The following is a 21,642-nucleotide window of genomic DNA, read 5'->3' as shown; positions in this document are numbered from 1 at the left end:
TTGGGCAGATGACTAATGCAACTAACCATTGTGTCTATAATCAAATTCACACAGGGACCAAGCTTCCTGCCTCAAGGCAAAGGTTCTCAGGTGTCCAAGAAGAGTCTGTCCAATATCCTTGCTGCCAAGACTATCAAGGTACAGAGTATCCTAATTATGACTTATAAAACATGTTTCATGTACTAGAACATCTTTATTTTTTGTTCAGCTTGTAGCCTGTCAGAATCTTGGCTGGAATTATAGTAATCTATGGATTTGAGACGCATTGTGGATGTACATAGTGTTTTTTCTGTAATGATAAGAACTTACGAATGCTTAAAAGTTTTTAGCATTATAGGGTCTGAAAGTGTTCATTACAGACCAGTGGAGGAAGATAAAGAGACCCACACACTTCAGAGATGACTTTGAGTCGACTTAAACTTCCTGGTACATACAGTAAATCAGACATCCAGTGTATACATACACTCTCAGACAACTCTATAAGGAGTGGCAGTGTACCACCTCCTTACATCTCCTCTTGTCACTGCTCAGACACAAAGACCGCTTTGAAGTGTCAGCTGTTTAAAAAAGTTGCACTAGCCAGACAGGATTGTCAAAAAAATTATATGGTGGAAATCACTTTTATCTCTCTAAACATAGTTTATCTCCTCCAACTGGCAAATGTCAGCCTCGAGAGTTAAACTATCTTGCAGTGGAGGACAGCTTGACACGTGGGGCTAATCTACTTTAAATTAACCATGCATTTAAAATATTATATTATCATAGAATTTTTTCTACTATTAGATGCACTCACTCACCATTTATAATTTGTAGGAAGTTTAAAAAAGTGAGAAACATTGTGAAAGGGCATACTGAGTGTACTTCAGATAAGACAGTGCACTCTGTACTTTCCTGTAACATAATGTGCTCAACAGCCTCTTTCTGCTGCAGCTATCAAAAAATACTGCTCCTCATGAATTCACTAGATTCATATCCTACCAGCCTCCACCGATGTCACTTTAAATCCAAAAAACAAAAATATAAATGTATCTTTTACTGTAAGCTAACCTGCAGTATCTAGAAATACCAATGCTTTTCATGTAGAATACATTGCCTTGAATCCTTTCCATTGCACAGAATGATGAAATATCTGCTAGTCTCACAAGAGTGTGTGAACGTACTGGTGTGTATTTGTGTGTCAGTGCCAGAACTGCTGCTCTGGGCAGAAATCCTGTCAGGAGGTCAAAGAGGTTGGGTCTGGATCAAATATGTGTCCTGTTAAATTGACAAGACTCCAACAGCGAAGCTGTCAGGATGCCAGCTTTGGCACCACTGTCAATCATCACACATCACTTGAGTCAGATATGAAGAAAGAAAAAAAGAAAGTCCACTTTAATAATCCTCAATGGGGAAATTGTCTTTACACTCATACATACATACAGTTACATTCATATATACATACATTGTTGTGTACGGGCCCCTGAACACAGCACACTTAATTACATAATTGTAGGCATGCAATTAAAGCAAACAGTATATAGGGGGGAGGCAGAGTGACGGGTCGCGAATTCAGGGTGCGCCCTAAATGAGCATTTTGTAATGGGGATGGTGCCTTGCGCAAAGGTGCCCCGGCAGTGGCTGGGAAGGGAACTGACCTCTCCCACTGTCAGCTCACAATCCGAGGATGGCTTGGTGGGACTACTCCTTCAGGTCAGGATGGGCACAAATTCCGAATTATCAATGATTTTAATGGCTGCTGCTTGCCAAAGATCAAATTCTGAGTTTGTGTATCGTAGACCACAGTACTGAAGTTAATTTAATCGTATGGTCGGCAGCTCCTGACAAGACGTTTAAAAAATGTAGTTAAAATGAAGCTCCTTTTAATTTGCCTTTTTAGGTTGTAACATTTAATAATGTAGCCACAAGAGGGTACAAGCCAGTGTCTTATTGTGTAACCTTTAATAGAATTTCTTGCAAAATGTATCTTTGTATATAGTGAAGGGTGTTGAAAATAATGTCACAAATTGCCAGGGCAGACTCCATTTTCCATTTTTATGTAGAATCATTGCACACTAGAACTTGAAATACGGTGCCTTCCGAAAGTATTGGCCCCCCAAGAACTTTTTTGACATTTTACTACATTTCAGGCTTCGAACTTAAAGATAACAAACTGAAAATATTTTTCAAGAATCAACAACATGTGAGACAGAATCGTGAAGTGGAACCAAATTTATTCAACATTTTATATTGTGTTTACAGATAAAATACTGAAAAGTAGGACGTGCAAAAGTATTGGCCCCCTGTTGTCTCAGCTCAGCTAACCGACTCCAGAAGTTCCCTGATGACTTCTGAATGATCCAATGTAGACCTAAATGACTAACAATGACAAACAGAGTGCACCTATGTGTCAATTGGTCTTTAAATGCACCTGCTCTGTGATGGTCTCAGACGTCTGTAAAAGGAACACGAGAACAAACAGCATCATGAAAACCAAAGAACACACCAGGCAGGTCCGAGATAAAGTTGTGGAAATGTTTAAAGCAGGAATGGGATATAATAAGATTTCACAATATATAAACTTCTCCCGGAGCAGTGTGCGAGCAATAATATCAAAATGGAGAGAGCATAAAACTACTGCAAACCTACCCAGACCTGGCCGTCCCTCTAAACTTTCAGCCCAAACAAGGAGGAAACTAAGCAGAGAAGCAACCAAGAGGCCCATGATCATGCAGGATGACCCGCAGACATACACAGCTGAGGTGGGACAATCTGTCCATAAGACAATTATTAGTCGTACTCTGCATAAATCTGGCCTTTATGGAAGAGTGGCAGGAGAAAGCCATTTCTTAAAGAAAACCATAAAAAGGCCCATCTGGAGTTTGCAAGGAGCCACATGGGAGACACAGATGACATGAGGAACTAGGTGCTCTGGTCAGACGAGACCAAAATTTAATTTTTGAGGCTGAATGCGAAATGTTACGTTTGGCTTAAGAGTAACACTACACATCACCCTGAAAACACCATCCCCACCGTCAAACATGGTGGTGACAGCATCATGCTCTGGGGGGGCTTTTCTTCAGCAGGGACTGGGAAGATCGTTAGAGTTGATGGGAAGATGGATGGAGCCAAATACAGGGCGATTCTGGCAGAAAATCTGTTGGAGTCTGCAAAAGACCTGAGGATGGGGTGGAGGTTCACCTTCCAAAAGGAAAATAATCCAAAACATAAATTCAAATCTGCAATGAAATGGTATAAAACTAACAATATAAAGGTGTTAGAATGGCCAAGCAAAAGTCCAGACCTCAATGCAATAGAGCATGTGTGGAAAGATCTGAAAATTGCTGTGAACAAACGATCTCCATCTAACCTTAAGGAACTTGAGCTGTTTGGTAAGGAGGAATGGGCAGATATTTTTGTCTCAAGATGTGCAAAATGTATAGAAACATACCCAAAAAGGCTTGCGGCTGTGATCACAGCAGAAAGAGGTTGTACAAAGTATTAACTCAAAGGGGGCCAATAGTTTTGCACGTCCTACTTTTCAGTATATTATTTGTAAAGACAATATAAAATGTTGAATAAATTTGGTTCCACTTCACGATTGTGTTTCACATGTTGTTGATTCTTGAAAAATATTTTCAGCTTTTTATCTTGAAGTTTAAAGCCTGAAATGTAGCAAAATGTCAGAAAGTTCTTGGGGGGCCAATACTTTTGCAAGGCACTGTATGTAGACACCCAGACACTGTTAATCTGTTCTTGCAGCAGCCTCCACTCCTCTGACTTTTCAAAAGATTTTGGAACTTGCCTCCAGGAATTTGCTTCCTTTCAACCAGAAGTGCTTTAGAAAGGTTGAAGTAGGTGAATGGTTTGGTCCACACTTGGTTTTCCAGTTGATCCCAAGGGAATTGGTGGACTTAAGCCCTGGGCTCTAAGCAGTGTGGTCAAGAGCTGTATGGGTTTGTTACGTTTACTTTAAAATAGTATGAATAATTGAGTAACTCCTCCCAAAGCATCCAGTTTAAAATTTAGATATTTTCTCTTTATGTTACGGAAACATAATTACGTAAACATAATTGTAATCCCCTGGTCGCAGGGGAGCTGGAGCCTACCTATCACAGCTAACACCATCACAAGTCACCATCAGTCTGTCACTGGACAAGTCAGCAATTCATCACAAGGTGCACACATATCTTAAGATATGAATATTCACAGGAGCTTTCATAGGAGCGTTCCAATTTGAGTATATTTACATATGTTTGCATATATGTATATGTCAGTAATCATATACAGCCATTTGTAATTAGCGTAGGCTGGTGTGTATGAATGCATTTATGTTGCTTTGCACAGAACCTTTGGGCTATATTAATGCAGCACACTTCAAAGTATATTCAGCAGGTGTGTGGGGAGTTGGACGGAAGACTGTGAAGCACAATGTACATCATTGTTATCGTATTCTCTGGTGAAATTTTAAAACACATTTGTCATTGGTTGTTTCTGAAAATAAATAAATAAATAAACAGCTTTTGTTTCTGTCATGCTGTTGAGAGCTGAACAGCCTGAGGAAGAGAACACAATTATTCCCAATTATCGATGTAGGTATTCTCAATGTCCTTCTCATATAACATGCCTTTTAGGGTTCTCACTTATATAGGAAACAACCTACAAAAAAAGAGGACATGAAAAACATGAAGTAACGAATAAATGTGTTGGTTTTTAAACAATCTCCAATGTTAAAAACTCACAATGATGGAAACTTATGAAAATAAAGTTTGTTATAAAATGCTTAAAAGTTTCCAACCCTTGAAAGAGTTTGAGCATTTCTAATCCTCTGTAATGACTTAAAAGTTTCAGTGGATGCAACATAACACAGTGAGCGATATGCTGACCATTCACCTCTACTCCACAGGTGACATTCAAATCAGAAGACAACAAGCCAATGGCAATATGCCAAATAAATGTGGAGCCAACACCTCACGTTGTTAAGCAGACATTCCGTCTGTATCAACCTGAGCTCTGCTTCCTCAAGAAAGCCATCCGCCTGCCACCATGGCATGATCCTGCAGGTAGTACAGGTTTCTACAGTTATCTCCCATCATTCGTTACTCCACATTACTGCACTGTTTTGGTGTTAGTTTGAGCTCATCTTAATTAGGTATACTGTTCTCCTCTCCTGGAGAAGCAGAAATGCATCCATGAATATGCACAAATACATATTTTTGGTACACGTGGTGGATAGGAATGATGTATTCAACCCTTATTTCATTATGGTATCACAAAAATATCAACACAAACAATCTGTCCGGACAAAAGTACAATAATGACAGAGAGGCATCTTCCACTGAAGGAAATGAAAAGCAAGAACAAAGGAAAGGGATAAAATGAAGAAAACTGAAGTATGTATGCTATAAATACATTCTAATATAAAAAAAGTTCACATAACTTCACACTGTTATATCAATAACTAATAATAGCAACAAAAGAAAAAAGTAAAAGCTGAAAACAGGAATAGAACATAAATATACAATGCATTTCACCACAAAGAGCCATTGCACATTGTTGTTACAATAGATATTTATTCCTTAAAACTGTTTAAAAACACTTCCGAGGGATCATCATGGAATTTTGACAAAGGCCAATTTATAAAAATATCTAGCACTTTCCTGCCTCTCATGATACTTATAAAACAAGCAGATACTGTCCCTTTCTATTTATTTTGTTCATACTTTATTTTTTTAGTTCATAATTCTGGTTTGTAAACCTCACAATTGTTAACAAAGCTGAAGATGTTTTGTGGCAGCCATTGTTCATTTATTATTCTCAATTCTTATCAGATTATTTATGGTAGAACTCTTGTCTCTTTAGATTGACACAAATGTATTATCTTATAAAACAGGAATTTTCTCAATGTTTATAGGTGGCATATACAGTATGATTTAAATGTATAGTATTGGAGTGAATAGGTTAAGTCAATGAAGACACTTCAGCTCCGTACTATCAATGCTGTCAACTCTATTGTTATAGATGAATTGCTATCTCAACATATACCCCTTATTTGGTAGAGATCTCTGCATGTTAACCTTTTCATCTCTTTCTTTTCACTTTTGGGTCATTGAAGACACGGATAACAGAACACTCGTTTCTGTACGCTGCAGTGACCCTAACATTATTTGCCAGACAAGGATGCAGGTGAGTTGTGTGCTTTATTAAATGAAGGTATTGTCCCATATTTTTCCTTTACTTTATTGCAATATATTTTTAACTCTGTTTCTTTGTGTCAGGTGCCAGGGGAACCTCAGGATGTCTACCTAAAAGTACCAGGGTGTCCAAGTCCCAATATTAAAATGTTCTTTGTGATGGTTTTTAGGTTTGTCTTATTTACTGAATTGCCTTATACACACATGCACACATACAGTGCAGCCTGAAGAGGCATTCTATTTTGAGCTAATTAAATTGTTCATGCATGCTTGAATTAATTAGATGGTCTAACTGCCCGAAGTTACAAAATCCATCCTCTTTTTTTCTAAATCTCCATCTTAATCTGTACCATATTTTAGAAGAGTTAGTCATGTAGACCAGTGTCATTACTTTCTTCATTTAAAGTCACTCACCGCTGATATGATGACAAATTGACAGGTTGAAAATTTACTGTCAAACTACTCTTCTATAGATCAAATGTTATAGCAGAAAATCTGTATTTAAGCAAGAGGGAAAGATTGACTTAGACCAGCTTTACTTGAATGTCCCCTGACCAAGTTCCTGGGGGTCTAAAACTGTCAAACTACTCTTCTATAGATCAAATATTATAGCAGAAAATTGGTATTTAAGCAAGAGAGAAGGATTGACTTAGACCAGCTTTACTTGAATGTCCCCTGACCAAGTTCCTGAGGGTCTAAAAGTTACTTTATAATACATAAAAAAACAACAACAACAACAACTGTTAGGATCCATAGCATGAAGCCTCAAAGGAAAACATACTATAATACTGTGTATTATAAACATCTTTTGCATAGCAGTGACAACTTGTACATGCTGAATTTGTCATTACTCAGCACCGTTAATTCAATACTTGTGACATCGTTTCCATCTTCAAAAACATAAATTACATGAATTCTAGTGCAAATTTCCCCAAATGCTCCTTAAGTGCTGTTGTCACAGAGCAGGGTTGAGTAGGTGACTAAATCGCCTCCCACTCACAGCTCTCAGAGTCAGCGAGAGCCACTGAGACTGACTTCCCTTCTTCTCAGCAGTGAGTGGGGGTGGAACATGATAATGCTGCTGCTTATTAAAATGCTAGCACAGCCATAGATCAGCCCTCCTCATCTCCGACCTCATGCTACTCCCACTGCTTATGCAGGGCACCTCATCTTAATTGTTGATGATGTTTTTCTCTGTAGTGACAAGTGGATGGCAGCACCCTCCCAGATCTGGCAGATTTACGTTCATTTCCTGGAGCGAGTTGATGTCAGTTGTGTGACTGGCCAACGCACCTGTCAATCACTGGTCCTAAGGGGGAAACAAGCCATTCGCAAGGTCAAATGTTTCTCATCGGACCCCCTAGAGATCAAGGTACACATCTTGAACACTTCAATTCTCCCTTATTAACATTATTATTACACTGTCTGAAAGAAATCAGTGATGCTGTATCACACACAGGTTCATAGTAGAGCTCACCATCACTCTTCTGGTCAACACTCACCTTATCAGCCTTCTTCTAGTCAATGCTTGTCAGTGGAAACAAAATAGACAGAAAACACCTCACCTAGTACTTGAATCATAGCCAGTCTGATTTATATTTACTCTTATTGTTGCAATGAGGGTCCATTATTATGGGTCTTAATTCTGTGTGTCAAAAATCCTAACAGTCACCAGGATCAAAGAATATCCTCTACCAGCTCTAATCTGGTGTGTTATAAACACTTCAGCAGAAGAAATGTCTTGCTGCTTTTAGCTGCTGCTGCTCACATTTTCGATCAAGTCTAAGTAAATCATGATCTATTAGGATTTAGTCTGACTGTCTTCAGTTCCTTAAGATTCTGGTAGGTGCTGTTTGGATTTTGGACTCTTGAGTGAAGGGTTTTATGTGATAATGCCAGTAATTGACTACCATTTCCATCCTAAACACATTGTAGTCGTTTGTTGTGTTTTTGCAAACCTTCAGCATACTGCATTTAAAGCTGATCCTCATTTTATTTTCTGAAGTATTTCATACTTAATGATTTGTAAGACCACATCTGATAATTTCACATCTGTTTTCTGTATTAGCACATTTTAAACTGCATATCCAAATATGATTTTCCCTTTGTAGCAGGAAACGGTGGAACACAACATTCTCTTTTGTTCCTGCCCAAGGTTAGAATTGAGGTCATTATCAATAATTTACTAAAAATTCAAATCTTCAGTGCAATGGATGTTTTTCTGTCATTTTTTTAAAAAATTCCCTCATTACTTCATGGAAACATTTCAGTTTTGGACACAATTTGAAATAATCTGGAACTTATCTATGCATGCATTCTCTCTGGAACATAAAAATGGGTTGTCAATGTCAGATCGCCCTCTATTTTAAAAATGGATGACTTCGTCTATATAACTGGGTATTAGGGGAAATGGTTTGACAGCGCTTCACTCAGAGCCACAGTAAAAAGTGCATCGCCTATTACTCACTCATTTTGCACGAAAAAGTGACTGTCACAACCACCATGGTTGCATACAGACACAAACATTTTCTCCCGGAAGAAATGGGGTAGTGGCTGAAAAAGCGACATGTTTTTTTTTTTAAATATTTCACCGTATGCATCAGCGGCTGCTTTGATCTGACTCTCGGCAGGTTAGCTCACTGTTGAATTCATCAGAGGAGTCTTACAAAACAAGATAAAGCTCATCGCCAGAGAAAAAGCTTGGCTTTTCTCAGCAGATTGAAAAGGAGCAGCATAGTAAATCTCATTCTTGCATCCTTCTGTCTCTCTGTCACTTCCCCGAATCTCTCTCATTTCATTGTCAGTTGCCTCTCTTTATCTTTTTCACCCACCTCATTTGCCCTTTCTGTCACCCGCTCTCTATTTTACTCAGTAGATTTCACTTATTTTCCTGTGTGAACCTCAAATTCCAATTAATTTTGTTCTTTTGTGTACTTTTTACCTCTACTGTTAAAAATTGCCTCTCCTATTGTTCACCTTTGGCTGTCTTTTTCTAGTTCTCACAATCAAAACCATTTCCACTGACTTACTGAAAGAAAACCAGTCAGCTTGAATCAACCACTCCAATACTCTGTCTGTAGGTGGACCCGGAGGGCGCCTTCGTTTTACCTCCCTCAGCAGTGCAGGAGCTCCAGCTGAAGGTGCAACCATGGCGAGCAGGCAGCCGTTTCTTTTTTGTGAATGCAGTGGATCTGGAGCATAGGCGGCTGGTCACTGCTTGGCTGTTATGTCTCAGTATACACCGGCCCGTTTTGTCCAAGGTACACATATTATTTCTGGCGTTAATGCTTTTAATGATCATATCTGTGTTGTCACTTTGCCATCAGCATCACTTAAAGTTCTTGCACTGCAATTTTCACAGATCTAACAGGTTAACCATTATCCAATTGTTGAGGCTAACACTCAAGAATACTGATATGAATAGCTCAACCAATCGAAACCTTCATTGACTGACTTTCAGTAGTATTTAAGTGGTCTGATGATTGCAAGGGTCAGCTGAACACTCCTTACAAATTTAAGGTTGAGAACTGTCGAAACTGGGCGGCACGGTGGCACAGTGGGTCAGTGGGTAGTGTGTGTGTGTGTGTGTGTGTGTGTGTGTGTGTGTGTGTGTGTGTGTGTGTGTGTGTGTGTGTGTGTGTGTGTGTGTGTGTGTGTGTGTGTGTGTGTGTGTGTGTTTGTAAGTCTCTATGTAGCTCCGTGGTGCACTGGCATCGCACCCGGAGTTTGCCCCAACTCGCACCTTGTGCCACCTGGGATAGGCTCCAACTTCCTGTGATCCGCGCAGGCGGATGAAGCTGGTAGGAAAAGGAATGAATGAATGAATGAACTGTCAAAACTGTATCTGTTGACTGCTAAGTGCCTGATTATTCTGTACAAGCTTGTTAGTTTAAAAATTAATATACACCTGATACATGTCCATGCAGGCATTTGAAGTATGTATGCCAGTTGATGGTGGCCATGGCAGCTCAAGGAAAATAACTTACACCAACCCTTACAATAGCAGCCGCACATTTCTGCTCCGCTCTGACCATCCAGACCTGCTTCAGTTCAGAAAAGATAAATTCCAGGTGAGTCAAAGAACGTAAGTTACCCAGTTCCTGCTCTCATGAAATTAATATTTTGATTGATACCAGGGGGAACCTTTTTATAGATAAATTATTGTCTTTATTTGTGAATCAAGACATGCACAGGTCCAGATCCTTGGAACTGTGCATGTCATGCAAATCAGTGTTTGATTTGATCAACTTCAGAAATAAAAATGGGAGATTAAAACTGTTTGCAACACTTTTACCAAACCTAATAATCTATTTCAAAGGCATAACATACTTCAATTTACTTGTTATTGATGTCACATTTTCAGATTTTTTTAAAAATTTTTACTCAAAAACTATTGTGTTCATTCTGAACGAAATGGAAAAAGAGTGTCTTCCTTTGTATTGTACATTAAGTTATTACAACGTTGATGAATTAAGGCAACTGAGATAAAGAAAACGTCCACTGTGGAAATACATGGAACACAGATAAAGAATGCTAAGAGCTAATGCTAAAACATTTAAAGGGGCCCTATAATGAAAATCACACTTTTTCAGGTCTCTACATATACTTAGTGGTCCTCCCTAACCCGAACAACTCCTAGAATCTGGTAAATCAACACTTCTTGCATCAATAAATATTCGGGGTTTTAGGAATTAATGGACCGGACCAAATCAAAACGATCGGATTGCTAAAATCGCCTTTCGTGACGTATTTGCCTTTTGTGACGTAATTTACGTCACAGACTGCGCTCTTTGACTGACGATATTGATTGGTTGACATGCCCAAGGGCATGGCAATCCCCGGAGGGGGAGTTCGTTCAGGCAACGGTAGCATTGTGTTATAATGTCCTAGCTCAGAGCTACACAATGACAAACTGTTGGACTCAGTTAGCATTTGGCTAACTAGTTAGAGGTCCACTTCAGTCACATGAGTGAGCGTGTGGTTCGTGATCAGGATACAGTAGCGGTGTGTGGTAACGATCTGTGTGTGAGTGTGTGTGTGTGTGTGTGTGTCCGCGGGAGGCTCTCCCCAGCGTCACAGTGAACAAATAACCAGTTACACATTAATTACTAATTCAGAACAATTGCTTGTTTTTTGCTGAATGAAAGCAGCTTTAGCTCATCTACATGATCGGAGAGCTGCATGTATCGACACACACACACACACACACACGCGCGCACACAGAAATACAAGAGAATAACTTGGTCTTACCGGTAAAATCTCATTTTTCATTAGTTTTCATTAGCTTAGCTCCCTTGTTATCCACAAGCTCTCGTTGTCCATAACGATTTTCAGAAAACACAGTGTAATTATCTCACCGGCCGGTCTGATAATGTTCACACAATAAGCCACGAGTTTTTGCCCAGCAAAGACTGAGGAAGCAGATCCACGCTCAGCGCCGAAAAATCCACCGTTATATCATGAAAAACAAGAGTGCAAAACACCAGAATTAGAGCGAAATGTGCAGCGGTGAAGTTACTGAAAGTTAAAAAAGTTACCGACAATGGTGATTGATCCGTAATGCCGGCGCATTCCAGTGGTAAACAAACAAACATGAGCACACAGGGGAGGGCAGTGTTGATTGGTCAGCTCACATGGAGGAGGGAATAGGGAAAGCTCGGGGGGGGGCGGCTGAGAGCTACGCCCCATTAAAACCGGCCGTCACAGAGCAATGGAGGATTTATCAATATTCAATAAAAGATATTGAGGTCCGCGGATCACTTTCAGGCAAGACATTTCAAATACAGTGTAGTTGAACATCTGGCAACTGAATGACATGAATATGGGGCCTTTAATGATATATAACTGTTTCCAGAACCAGAAATAATTTCAGAAGATATTTTATGTTTATGATATTTAATCAGTCAGAAGGTCGTTGGCACTTAGATTCTTCAGGGAGGTGGTTATTAAAGAACATCGTATCTGAGTGGCAGCAAGATACGTACATCCAGTCACTGGTGGTGGTGACACTGATGACAGTGATAAAATGGTTGATCTGCCAAGACCAGTTAGTGATCTTTAGACTTGAAGATTCTACTGTAAATGTTTTAATATTTAAAATGTAACCTATTTGAATATTATTGTCATATTATAAAAGCATATTTTTGACTATACGTGAGATTTGTCCCATCTATAATGCTATTCATGCCCGTTTTTCTTTTTCATTCATTCATTTTCTTCTGCTTCATTCTCCGTAGCGGGTCACGGGGAGCTTTTTTTTAAAAAAAAACAAAAAACAACAACAACTTGATACAGTATATCTTTGAATATGTGCTCTTTGAAGTGTTACGCTGTATATATTGGAGTCACACAGCAGGAAAACATATTGTGAGTGCCTGCTAGCTACAGTGACTGCTCTTTTCACTGAAAATTAGTTTTTGTTGCCTCAGATGATGTTTTGTGAGTATGGTTAGATTCCTTCTGTTAATTTTTTTTTTCTCCTCCACTGTTCACAATGATACCACTAACTTTATGTTCATCAGTTTATTGTTTTATTAATAAAACTTTTTCTATATGAGGCTCTAGGCTACATTCATGCTGAAAAAATATTCCCACAAAAACATAGAATTAGTATTAAAAATGCTGCAATCAAAATTAGAAAAATCTAGTTAAAAATTATACGTTACCACATCAATTCTACTTGAAGTCCTCTAAAACCTACCATAAATGGAGATTTTGAAAAAATAGGTTACTTAATTAGTTGATGATAGCAATGACAGAAGAATCTTAAAGTCATCTTTATCTGCGCAGTATGTGACTATGCATTGTGCTGCCATTGCTTGACTGTCTATCCATGCAGTTATACATTTAATCATTCAGTCATTCATCGTCTACCGCTTCATCCGCTGTGACGGGTTGTGGGGAGCTGGAGCCTATCCCAGCTGACTGAGGGCGTGAGGCGGGGAAAACTCCGGGCGCAACTCCAGTGCACTGCGGAGCCACACAGAGACACAGACATGCACGCACGCACACACTAAACTCCCATGGGCAATTTGGAACGGCCAATTAACCTGCTGAAGCGGCAGAGTGACACAGTAAAACTTAAGAAAACCTTTTGACTGTCAGATTGTGCAGAAAAATGTCTTAATGTCAACTGTAACAAAAAGGAAAGTGTTGATGACTTTGCTGTCAGCTTGACATGTAATTAATAGGCGTTGCTGAATTTGGCTTCTCAAATGTAAAGCTCATTTGTCAGATGACTGAAGGATTTCAGATCAAAACAGGAAGAATACAGTGAAGTCATCACTGTTGCTCATTTATTGTTGCCTTGTCAGACCCTGTGTTTTAAAGGTAGAATCACACACAGACTTAAACTCAGTGACGTGCGGTGAGGTTCATGGCTGGTGAGGTATTGATTTCATTATAATTAGATTAAAAGACATAATCAGAAAAATATTTCTTTTCAGTGATCTGGAGAAGGCCATTGAGGAATGTTAACATTATAATAATAATAATAATTCAAACTTTATTGATCCCCAGAGGGGAAATTCTCTTTACACTCTCAGTACATGCATTTGTGTTAGTTTTTAGCACATCACACAGTGTTGTGACCAAGGCCCCTGAAACACAGCACACTAGGGGCCTGTAATCATGCAGTTAGTCCAGGGGAGGAAGAGTGACGGGTCGCCCTCGGAGGTTGTGCCCCAATGAGTAGCTTGTGGTCGGGACAGCGCCTTGCTCAGGGGCGCCTCGGCAGTGGCTGGGAGGTGAGCTGACACCTCCCACTGTCAGCTCACACTCCAAGGGATGTCATGGCGGGAGCGGGAATCGATCCACCGATGGCCGGGCGATCCGTCTTCAAGACATCTGCTCTACCACTGAGCCACTGCCGCTCCAAATCATTATCATTATTATTATTACTATTAGTAGTGGTAGCAGTAGCAATAGTATTAAAAAGAAGCACTTTTCAAAAGTACTTTACAGAACAAGATAAAATAGCACACACAGTATATCTAAAAATCCCAAAACACACAGTAATACACAGTCAGGATAGCCACAGCACAATATAAGTAAAAAACAAAGAACGTAACCACGATGGATAAAAATGCTATAAAAAGAAGAATATGACTTTGAAACTCAGATTTCCTCAGGAATGAGGTCTACAGCTGCAGAGCTCTAATTGAATTCACCCAATTGCCTTATAAAGCGAGGCAGGCTGAGGGAGATGTAAGGAGAGGTCCATGCCTGAAGAATGCTGATAGCTTCTAGACTCACAGGCTGCAAGTAAATATATGCTATCAACAGCAGCAAAACCATGTCAAGTTTTAAAAGTGATTGATATCTATTAAAACATGTTCAGCACTTGACAGGTAGCCAGAGTGGCATTAGGAGGATTGGGGTTTTATGATGCTGGTATCTGTCTGGTTCCTCAGTGTTGATAGGCTGTTAAGAAGAAATGGACTTTAATAATCCCCTTTTGAGAAATTATTTTTCCACTTGCTGACTATATTGTATGTACACACACACACACACACACACACACACACACACACACACACACACACACACACACACACACACACACACACACACACACACACACACACACACACACAGACAGACAAGGGACCTGTAACTATGCAGATATAGTGAGATGTAGAGGAGCGGGCAGTTCCTTCTTGCTGCACCCCAATGACCAATTTATAAGGGAATGGTGCCTTGCTCGATGGCAGTGGACCGAGCTCCTGCCACCCCACATTTATGAGACATAGCTTTGATAATACATCCTTAAAGCAAACACTGACGGTAGTCGAGACATGGTTTGATGGTAGGAGAGATGACCTTTTCAAGGTCTGCTTGAGATAAAAAGCTAATGATTGTACTACTTTCTGGTGATTTGTTTGTCAAAAACAAAGGTCAGTGATAATACCAACATTGTGTGCTTGACATTTGAGAACAGATCTTCTTACGTTCTCTTTCAGGTAATCAGTCAGGCTGGGGAGATCAAATAAAAAGGACCTCACATTAGGACATAATGTGTATGACACACTCCGGGTTTTCATAATCTTGAGCCATAACGAGACAATTTTTCTGTGTAGCGATTATGGGCGTATCAAATAAATGGTTGTTGTGTGTAATAATAGAAACACTTCTATAAATGTGTGTCTTTTAAACAAGTGGAAATATCAATATAAAATCATGAAGGACCAAGAATTGGCCCCTGGTGAACACCACTTGAAATGTTTTCAGAAACTTTCTCCCAAAACAACAAATAAAGTATTTGATAAAGTACTTGATACCAGTGGGTTTTCAGACCCGTTATAGGTTTGTCATTATTGAAAATATAAAATGCAAATTACATACACTGTATCTCCAAGTGACAACTATTTGAAGATTTGAAGAGAGCTGTGGTATCAATCGGTGACATGCCTATGGTTGCTCCACCATGGCACTCCGCTGGCTTTAATTTATTTATTCATTTTTATTACCATCTTACTTAGAGTCTTTTGAAATGTGAAAACCTTTACAGTTATTTAGACCTAATTACTGTAGAAGTAAGATTTTTTTTTACTGTGTATATAAATGCATCATCGAGTGACAGGCCTTCTGGATGTTGAGGATGGCTGCATCTGTTAAGTGTTGTTAGCTAAGAGAGAAAGAATAACAAATTGAAGAATCAGTGAGAACTAACTTGATGTGTTTCTGTTGTGTTGACTGTCCAGGTTGGCGGTGGAGAAAGTTACACCATCGGACTACGGTTTGCCTCCAGCCAGAGCCCTGGCTCAGTAGAGATATTGGTCTATGTGAACAACCTGGAGGAGAAGACAGAGGAGACTTTCTGTGTGAAAGTCAACTATTCTTAAAACTCGGTTGTTCAAACACTCGCTACAAAATGCTTCTTGACTGATTTGTCTTTAATCTATATTTTCTGGGCAGTTGCTTTTCTGCTCTACTGTGGAGTTTTGTACCAGATTTCATTTAACATGTTTTAAGCCCTCTTTATTTAATATTGTGTTTTGAGTTATACTACAATTTTAGGAAAATTCCATTAAAAGATTTTATTCCTGAAAGAAATGTCATTCCATGAAAGAAACAAAGTTTATAAAACAGCATAAAGAAACTACAATTGTGTGATTGTTTTGGGTTTTTTTTTTCTTTTGTCTTTTTCATCAAAGTAGAATGAAGCTGTATCTCAAATATGATCAGTCCCCACAAATGTCCTGCAAATGATTACCATGCAAAGACAGGCTGAGGGTTGAAGGCAATAAAATGTTATCAACTTTAATTACTCAGCAAACCCACTTGAACGTCACTTGATGACTGGGTTTTAATCTAAGACAAGCCAGGGGTCCACTCTCTGTGTACCTTTGCCTCCCAAACAACTTATACTCATCACCATCATTATTAGAAGCAGTGTTGTAATGAGGTATGACTTTCCAGCGAGGCACGCGTTTCGTAAGATTGCCCTCATTAACATCAGAACCCTATTAGAGCCCTCCATAGTCTCTCTGTCTTCCTCCTTTCTACTGCATGTCTTGCTGTCTGAAGTACATGCAGTGAGAGGATGTTAGAGATAAGGCTATCCACTTTGTGTTACGTAACAGAGTTACACAATCCTCCCCTCAACCACCTCCCCTTTGCTTAGAATGCAAGCTGTAAAATAAGCCTCAGCACAGCAGCGGAGGCTAATAAAAAGAAGATGGCAACGAAGCCTGAGCACTTCATCGTTACCTTCCCCAACATCTTTTCTGTTGCAGAGGTTTCTCTGGTGTTCATATTTTATGTTAACAGCTTTCAGCAGTGCACATTACAGCTGAAGTAATTTTTCTTCCCTCTTGTTAGCAGCTGTTTGACACTCAGTTATGCTGTAAGATGGTCCCTGCAAAGTGAATACTTGGTAAAAGACGGCTCATTTTATCTTAAAACAATGCTCTTTACATGTAAGGTGAAAGGGTTATATATTGATAGAGTTAAGGTATTCTTTGTCAACCAAAACAAACAGGAGTCATCAACATAAGATATCCAACATGCCTTCCATTCCCCTGGTGAGTATCGAGTCGTCAATTGTTTTGGATATACAGTATGCTATATACAGTGTATAATATAAAAACAAAAAACAAAACTCAGTCACCTTAAAATCATCTTCGAATGGCAAACTTTATTTAAAGCGGAAATATCAAAGCATTAAAAATCCAGCTTTTTATCATGGTTTATCTGTCATATTTGGTGAAGCCAGTTCATAAAGTTTTAATCCAGACAGAAAGTTCAGCTGTTTGAAAAAAAAAATTAAAAATACAAAATATAATGCAGTAAAAAGGTCTGGCTTTCATGATGAGCTAACTGGCAATCAATATGAAAACAAGGATGAAGATACCCATGATCAGACTGAATTTACATTTACTTCTTTATTAGAGGTTGGAATGATTCATAAACCAGCAATTTCTCATCAGCTTCATTCCCTCCCTCTCCAATCAGTAGTATGTGAAAGTGATATTTTTTTCATGCAGTAATAACAGTACTTTCAATGCACTTGCATTCCTCATTTAATGCTATCTACCCATTTGTCCATTTTCTTGTAGATGAGAGGTCATCACGTTTACAGCCGCTTATCCACCTAATGGGTCATGGGTCTGCTAGAGTTTGTCCCAGCCAGCTATTGGCGAAGGGTGGGGTGCACTCCGGACGAGGCACAAGTTCATCGTAGGGTCACACAAAAGACAAAAGGCATCCCACGACACCCCCTGAATTCAAAATTTTAACCTGACCTACACATTTTTGTGCTTCTGGCTTCCTGAAAATATTTCTTTTTGTTTTTTGATTATATCTCATCAGGTTTCTGAGATGTGTACCTAAAAAGGTATAAAAGTGAAAATTTGACATAGTTTTTAAGGTGAAGGTTGTGATCTAATTTTCATCCCCTTGCCTACCTCAATATATCATCTTTTGTTTTGTCTTTGTATCGTATCCGGTTCTTGAGATATGTGCAACAAAATGTACAAAAGTTGAAATTTGACCTTGACCTTGTTTTTTTAAGGTCAAAGTCATCATCTAATTTTTATCCCCTTTGCCGCCAGTGTAATGTGTTTTGGTTTTTTTTGTTACATCTTTCTACCTCTAACGGTTGTGAAGATATTTTTGGTGGACAGACGGACGGACGAACACACAAACACTGACAGTTACAATACATCATGTCTTCACAAGATCTAACAACTGATACTGACATACTGACAATTTTATATATTTATAAAATAGAATTTTATATAATTTTATATGACAATGTTATAATGTAACGAAAAAATATTTAATAAAATTGCAGTTATCAATGATAACACATTATCACATTAGTGATAATGTGACAGCTGTCATTTTCAGATGCCAATCAACAACCTGCAAAGCTGCATCAGTGTCATCTACGTCTGCACTCTTCATTCCACTGCCTAGGTTTGATGTCTGCCCTCCTGCGTACCAAGTTCAGATCATGTCTCATCCAAAGGGCAGAGACTTAAAAAGGTGAAATTCTTCTATAAGCTTCAGCCAAATTGTTTCAACTTGTGGATTGAGGAATGGTTTCTGTGACTCATTTCTTAGATCAAATAATCTTTTCTCTGAATAGAGAAAAGATTGCAGTGAGGTATATCTTCTTGATAAACACTGAATACCACGTGTGTCTTAGTTACATCCCGCGAAGCGGTGATTCATTGTAATTGTCAGTGTTTGTGTGTTTGTCCATCTGTCCACCGAATATCTTCACAATGGTTGCAGATAGAAAGATGAAAGAAAAAGCACATTACTCTGGCGGCAAAGGGGATGGAATGATGACCTTGACCTTGAGAAAACTATGTCAAGGTCAAATTTCAACTTTTGTACATTTTTTTGCACATATCTCAGGAACCGCATACGATAGAAAGACAAAACAAAAGGTGTTATATTCAGGGAGGCAAGGGGACAAAAATTAGATCACAACCTTGATCCTGAAAACTAGGTCAAGGTTAAATTTTAATCAGCACTTGCGACTTCACCTCATCTCGGATTTTTGGAAGGCAGTCATGTGATACCTGCTGTCACATAGACTGCTGTCACGCAGCGCCTCCACAGAGCGGCTGAGGTCCTACTTCGTGCCCCATGCCATCAGGGGGTACAATGACTCTAGCAGGAGGAGCCGGGGGGAGGTGGCGAGGTCAGCACACGGTTGAATGGAGGGGAGGAGATGGGATGTCAGCCTGTGCTGCCGTATAATGGGGCCAAGGTGTGATGTTGTGAAATTAGATAGTGATGCCTTATATTGTAAGAAGGGTGTACCCACCATGTGGGCCTCCTGCTAATTTTCACTTCCACTTTTTATTTTTATTATTTTATTTAATTTTATACTGTTTATATTTTAGTTTTAGTTTAGTATATGTCCTGTTAGTGCTGAATGTGTCTGTTAGTGTAGTGTATGTCTTGTAGTATGTCCTGTGGTGTCAGTGTTTCTTTTTCTCCTGGTATTTATTCAGTATCCAGTATTTATTCATTATGTAATGTTTGAGCAGTGGATATGTGCAATATCCTCCGGGATTAATAAAGTATATATCCATCTATCTACCTTACGCGCATTCTATTGGCTGACGGCATCCGGAAGTGTGCTACGTTCTGTGAGTCTCGGACTTCCGTGAGACACACATGTGCTGTAAACAGTCGATTAGAGTGTGAGAAAAGGTAATACAGATAGAAGGTGGTTTAATATCAGTATGGGGAGTGTTCATAAACGTTTACATTACTGTAAATAATAGGATAAATAGTTTGTTGCTCTATCGCATAATTCGTTAATCGCGTGTGGTTGCTGGAAAGCATTAACTGTGAGGAATGACGGTGCAATGTATACCTTTTTAGGTACACATCTCTGAAACCTGATGAAATATAATCACAAAACAAAAAGCAACATTTTCAGGAAGCCAGAGGCACAAAACAGTGTAGTTCAAGGTAAAATGTTGAATTCAGGCATGTCGCGGGATGTTGCAGTCTCTTACTGTCTTGTTCATTTTGTTCTTACACCTTCCCCATGGCCTCTTTCTTGGCTGTCGGGCAGGAGATGATATACAGCTATTTCATCGCCAAAGCTTCCCTACCTGTGTTTGAAGAGCATTTCATGCTGCCACCGGTGCTCATTTAGACAAAATAATGCAAAGGCTCTCGTGGGGATGAGATAAATATTCCGCCCATAGCATTTTTAACAGCTGTAGCCTTCAGCTTCAACTGCGTGGTTGTTCTCTGAGATGAGGGTGTTGCATTGCAGACAGCCTGTTAGCTGTGAGCGTCCAGTTGGTGATGGTTCATATGGAAGAAACCTCTCCTCACAGCAGCTCACAGTCTGTTCAACTTGTTAGTATAGATGGTTCCCCCTGGCTGTCCAGTGGAGAGGGTGTTGAATCCCTGTCTGGAAGGGTAACTGTTGTTACCCTGATTTGAAAACAGGCCTTCCTGCTTTGTGTTTGTAGGATCAGTTTATGTGCCAGGATGCTCAACATCTGCAACATGAGTGGTAGTGTTGAGCCGGATACTCGTTTCATACAAGTATCCGGTACGGATAACGCATTTTTGACGAATACGAGTACTATACGAGTAAATCCCGTTAATACTCGTGATCGGACTGAAAGAAAATCATCCTGACTGTTTTCACGCTCTGTGATTGGCCAGTCACACATACTTCCCGCCCCTCCCTACAGACTGCAGTTACAGCGGAACTCGTCCCTGTCCAACTCTACGGCACACGCAGACAATTACTGATCTGTCTGTTGGTGGCTTCACTGTTCCTCACGTCTTTCTTCTTAGGTTTTCTTCAGCTTGCCTCTATGTCGGTGTTTGATTACCTGGTGAACTTTCTCGTTGTTTTTTTGTTGCACGTACATTTAACCACCGCCTCCACTCGTCTCTTTTTTTTAACCTGTTTGTTCTAAACTCTGTTCAAATTAATAATTCTATACTTTATAAATATTTTAACTGAGACATAGCGCGGCATACACACTCACGCACGCACGCACGCACGCACGCACGCACACACACACACACACACATCAACATTATTTAACTTTATGTGAAAAAAAATGGCAAGAACATTAGGTGCTAAAAAAAAATAATTGGAAAAAAAAAATCCAGTTTGATTTAAAAAAAATTAAACTGGAAAAGAAGAAAAAAAAAGAAAAGTTTTGTTCAGTATGACAATTCTTGTTCATGCATACTTCTTAGTTGATAATTTCCTATTGCATGCACTTCATTAATGCATTTTGTGTTTACTCGTTTACTATTGTGATTGAAAAGCGTTCAATCTCAATTCTGAGGCTCTTCGGTAAATAGTCATTCATAGACTTAAGAATATTCATGTTCTGACTCAGTTCCATAAAAAAACTTGTGATCAATCCAAATCAATTTTAGAATTAAAATAATGTAGCGATTTGCATGCCCACCCATTTCCGGTCAAACCACACCCACTTCCAGTTCAAGCCCCACCCATTCCGAG

At 39.3% G+C, this 21,642-nt stretch overlaps 1 protein-coding gene across 1 annotated transcript in view; it reads left to right on the top strand.

Moving 5' to 3' along the window:
- nphp4 (nephronophthisis 4) overlaps positions 1-16,274 on the top strand; it is a 221,150-nt gene extending 204,876 nt beyond the window's left edge. The window contains 8 exon segments of the mRNA XM_068305896.1: positions 55-138; positions 4,883-5,039; positions 6,092-6,162; positions 6,255-6,340; positions 7,371-7,542; positions 9,251-9,430; positions 10,097-10,240; positions 15,872-16,274. Coding sequence (XP_068161997.1) covers positions 55-138; positions 4,883-5,039; positions 6,092-6,162; positions 6,255-6,340; positions 7,371-7,542; positions 9,251-9,430; positions 10,097-10,240; positions 15,872-16,012 — 1,035 coding nt within the window. The 3' untranslated portion in view covers positions 16,013-16,274.
- The last annotated feature ends 5,368 nt before the right edge of the window (positions 16,275-21,642 follow it).

This window comes from Antennarius striatus, chromosome 2, assembly GCF_040054535.1.
Source record: "Antennarius striatus isolate MH-2024 chromosome 2, ASM4005453v1, whole genome shotgun sequence".
In the NCBI taxonomy this organism is placed as follows: Eukaryota; Metazoa; Chordata; class Actinopteri; order Lophiiformes; family Antennariidae; genus Antennarius; species Antennarius striatus.
Note: the sequence above shows the minus strand (reverse complement) of the source record. Positions and strands in the feature narration are given on the sequence as shown.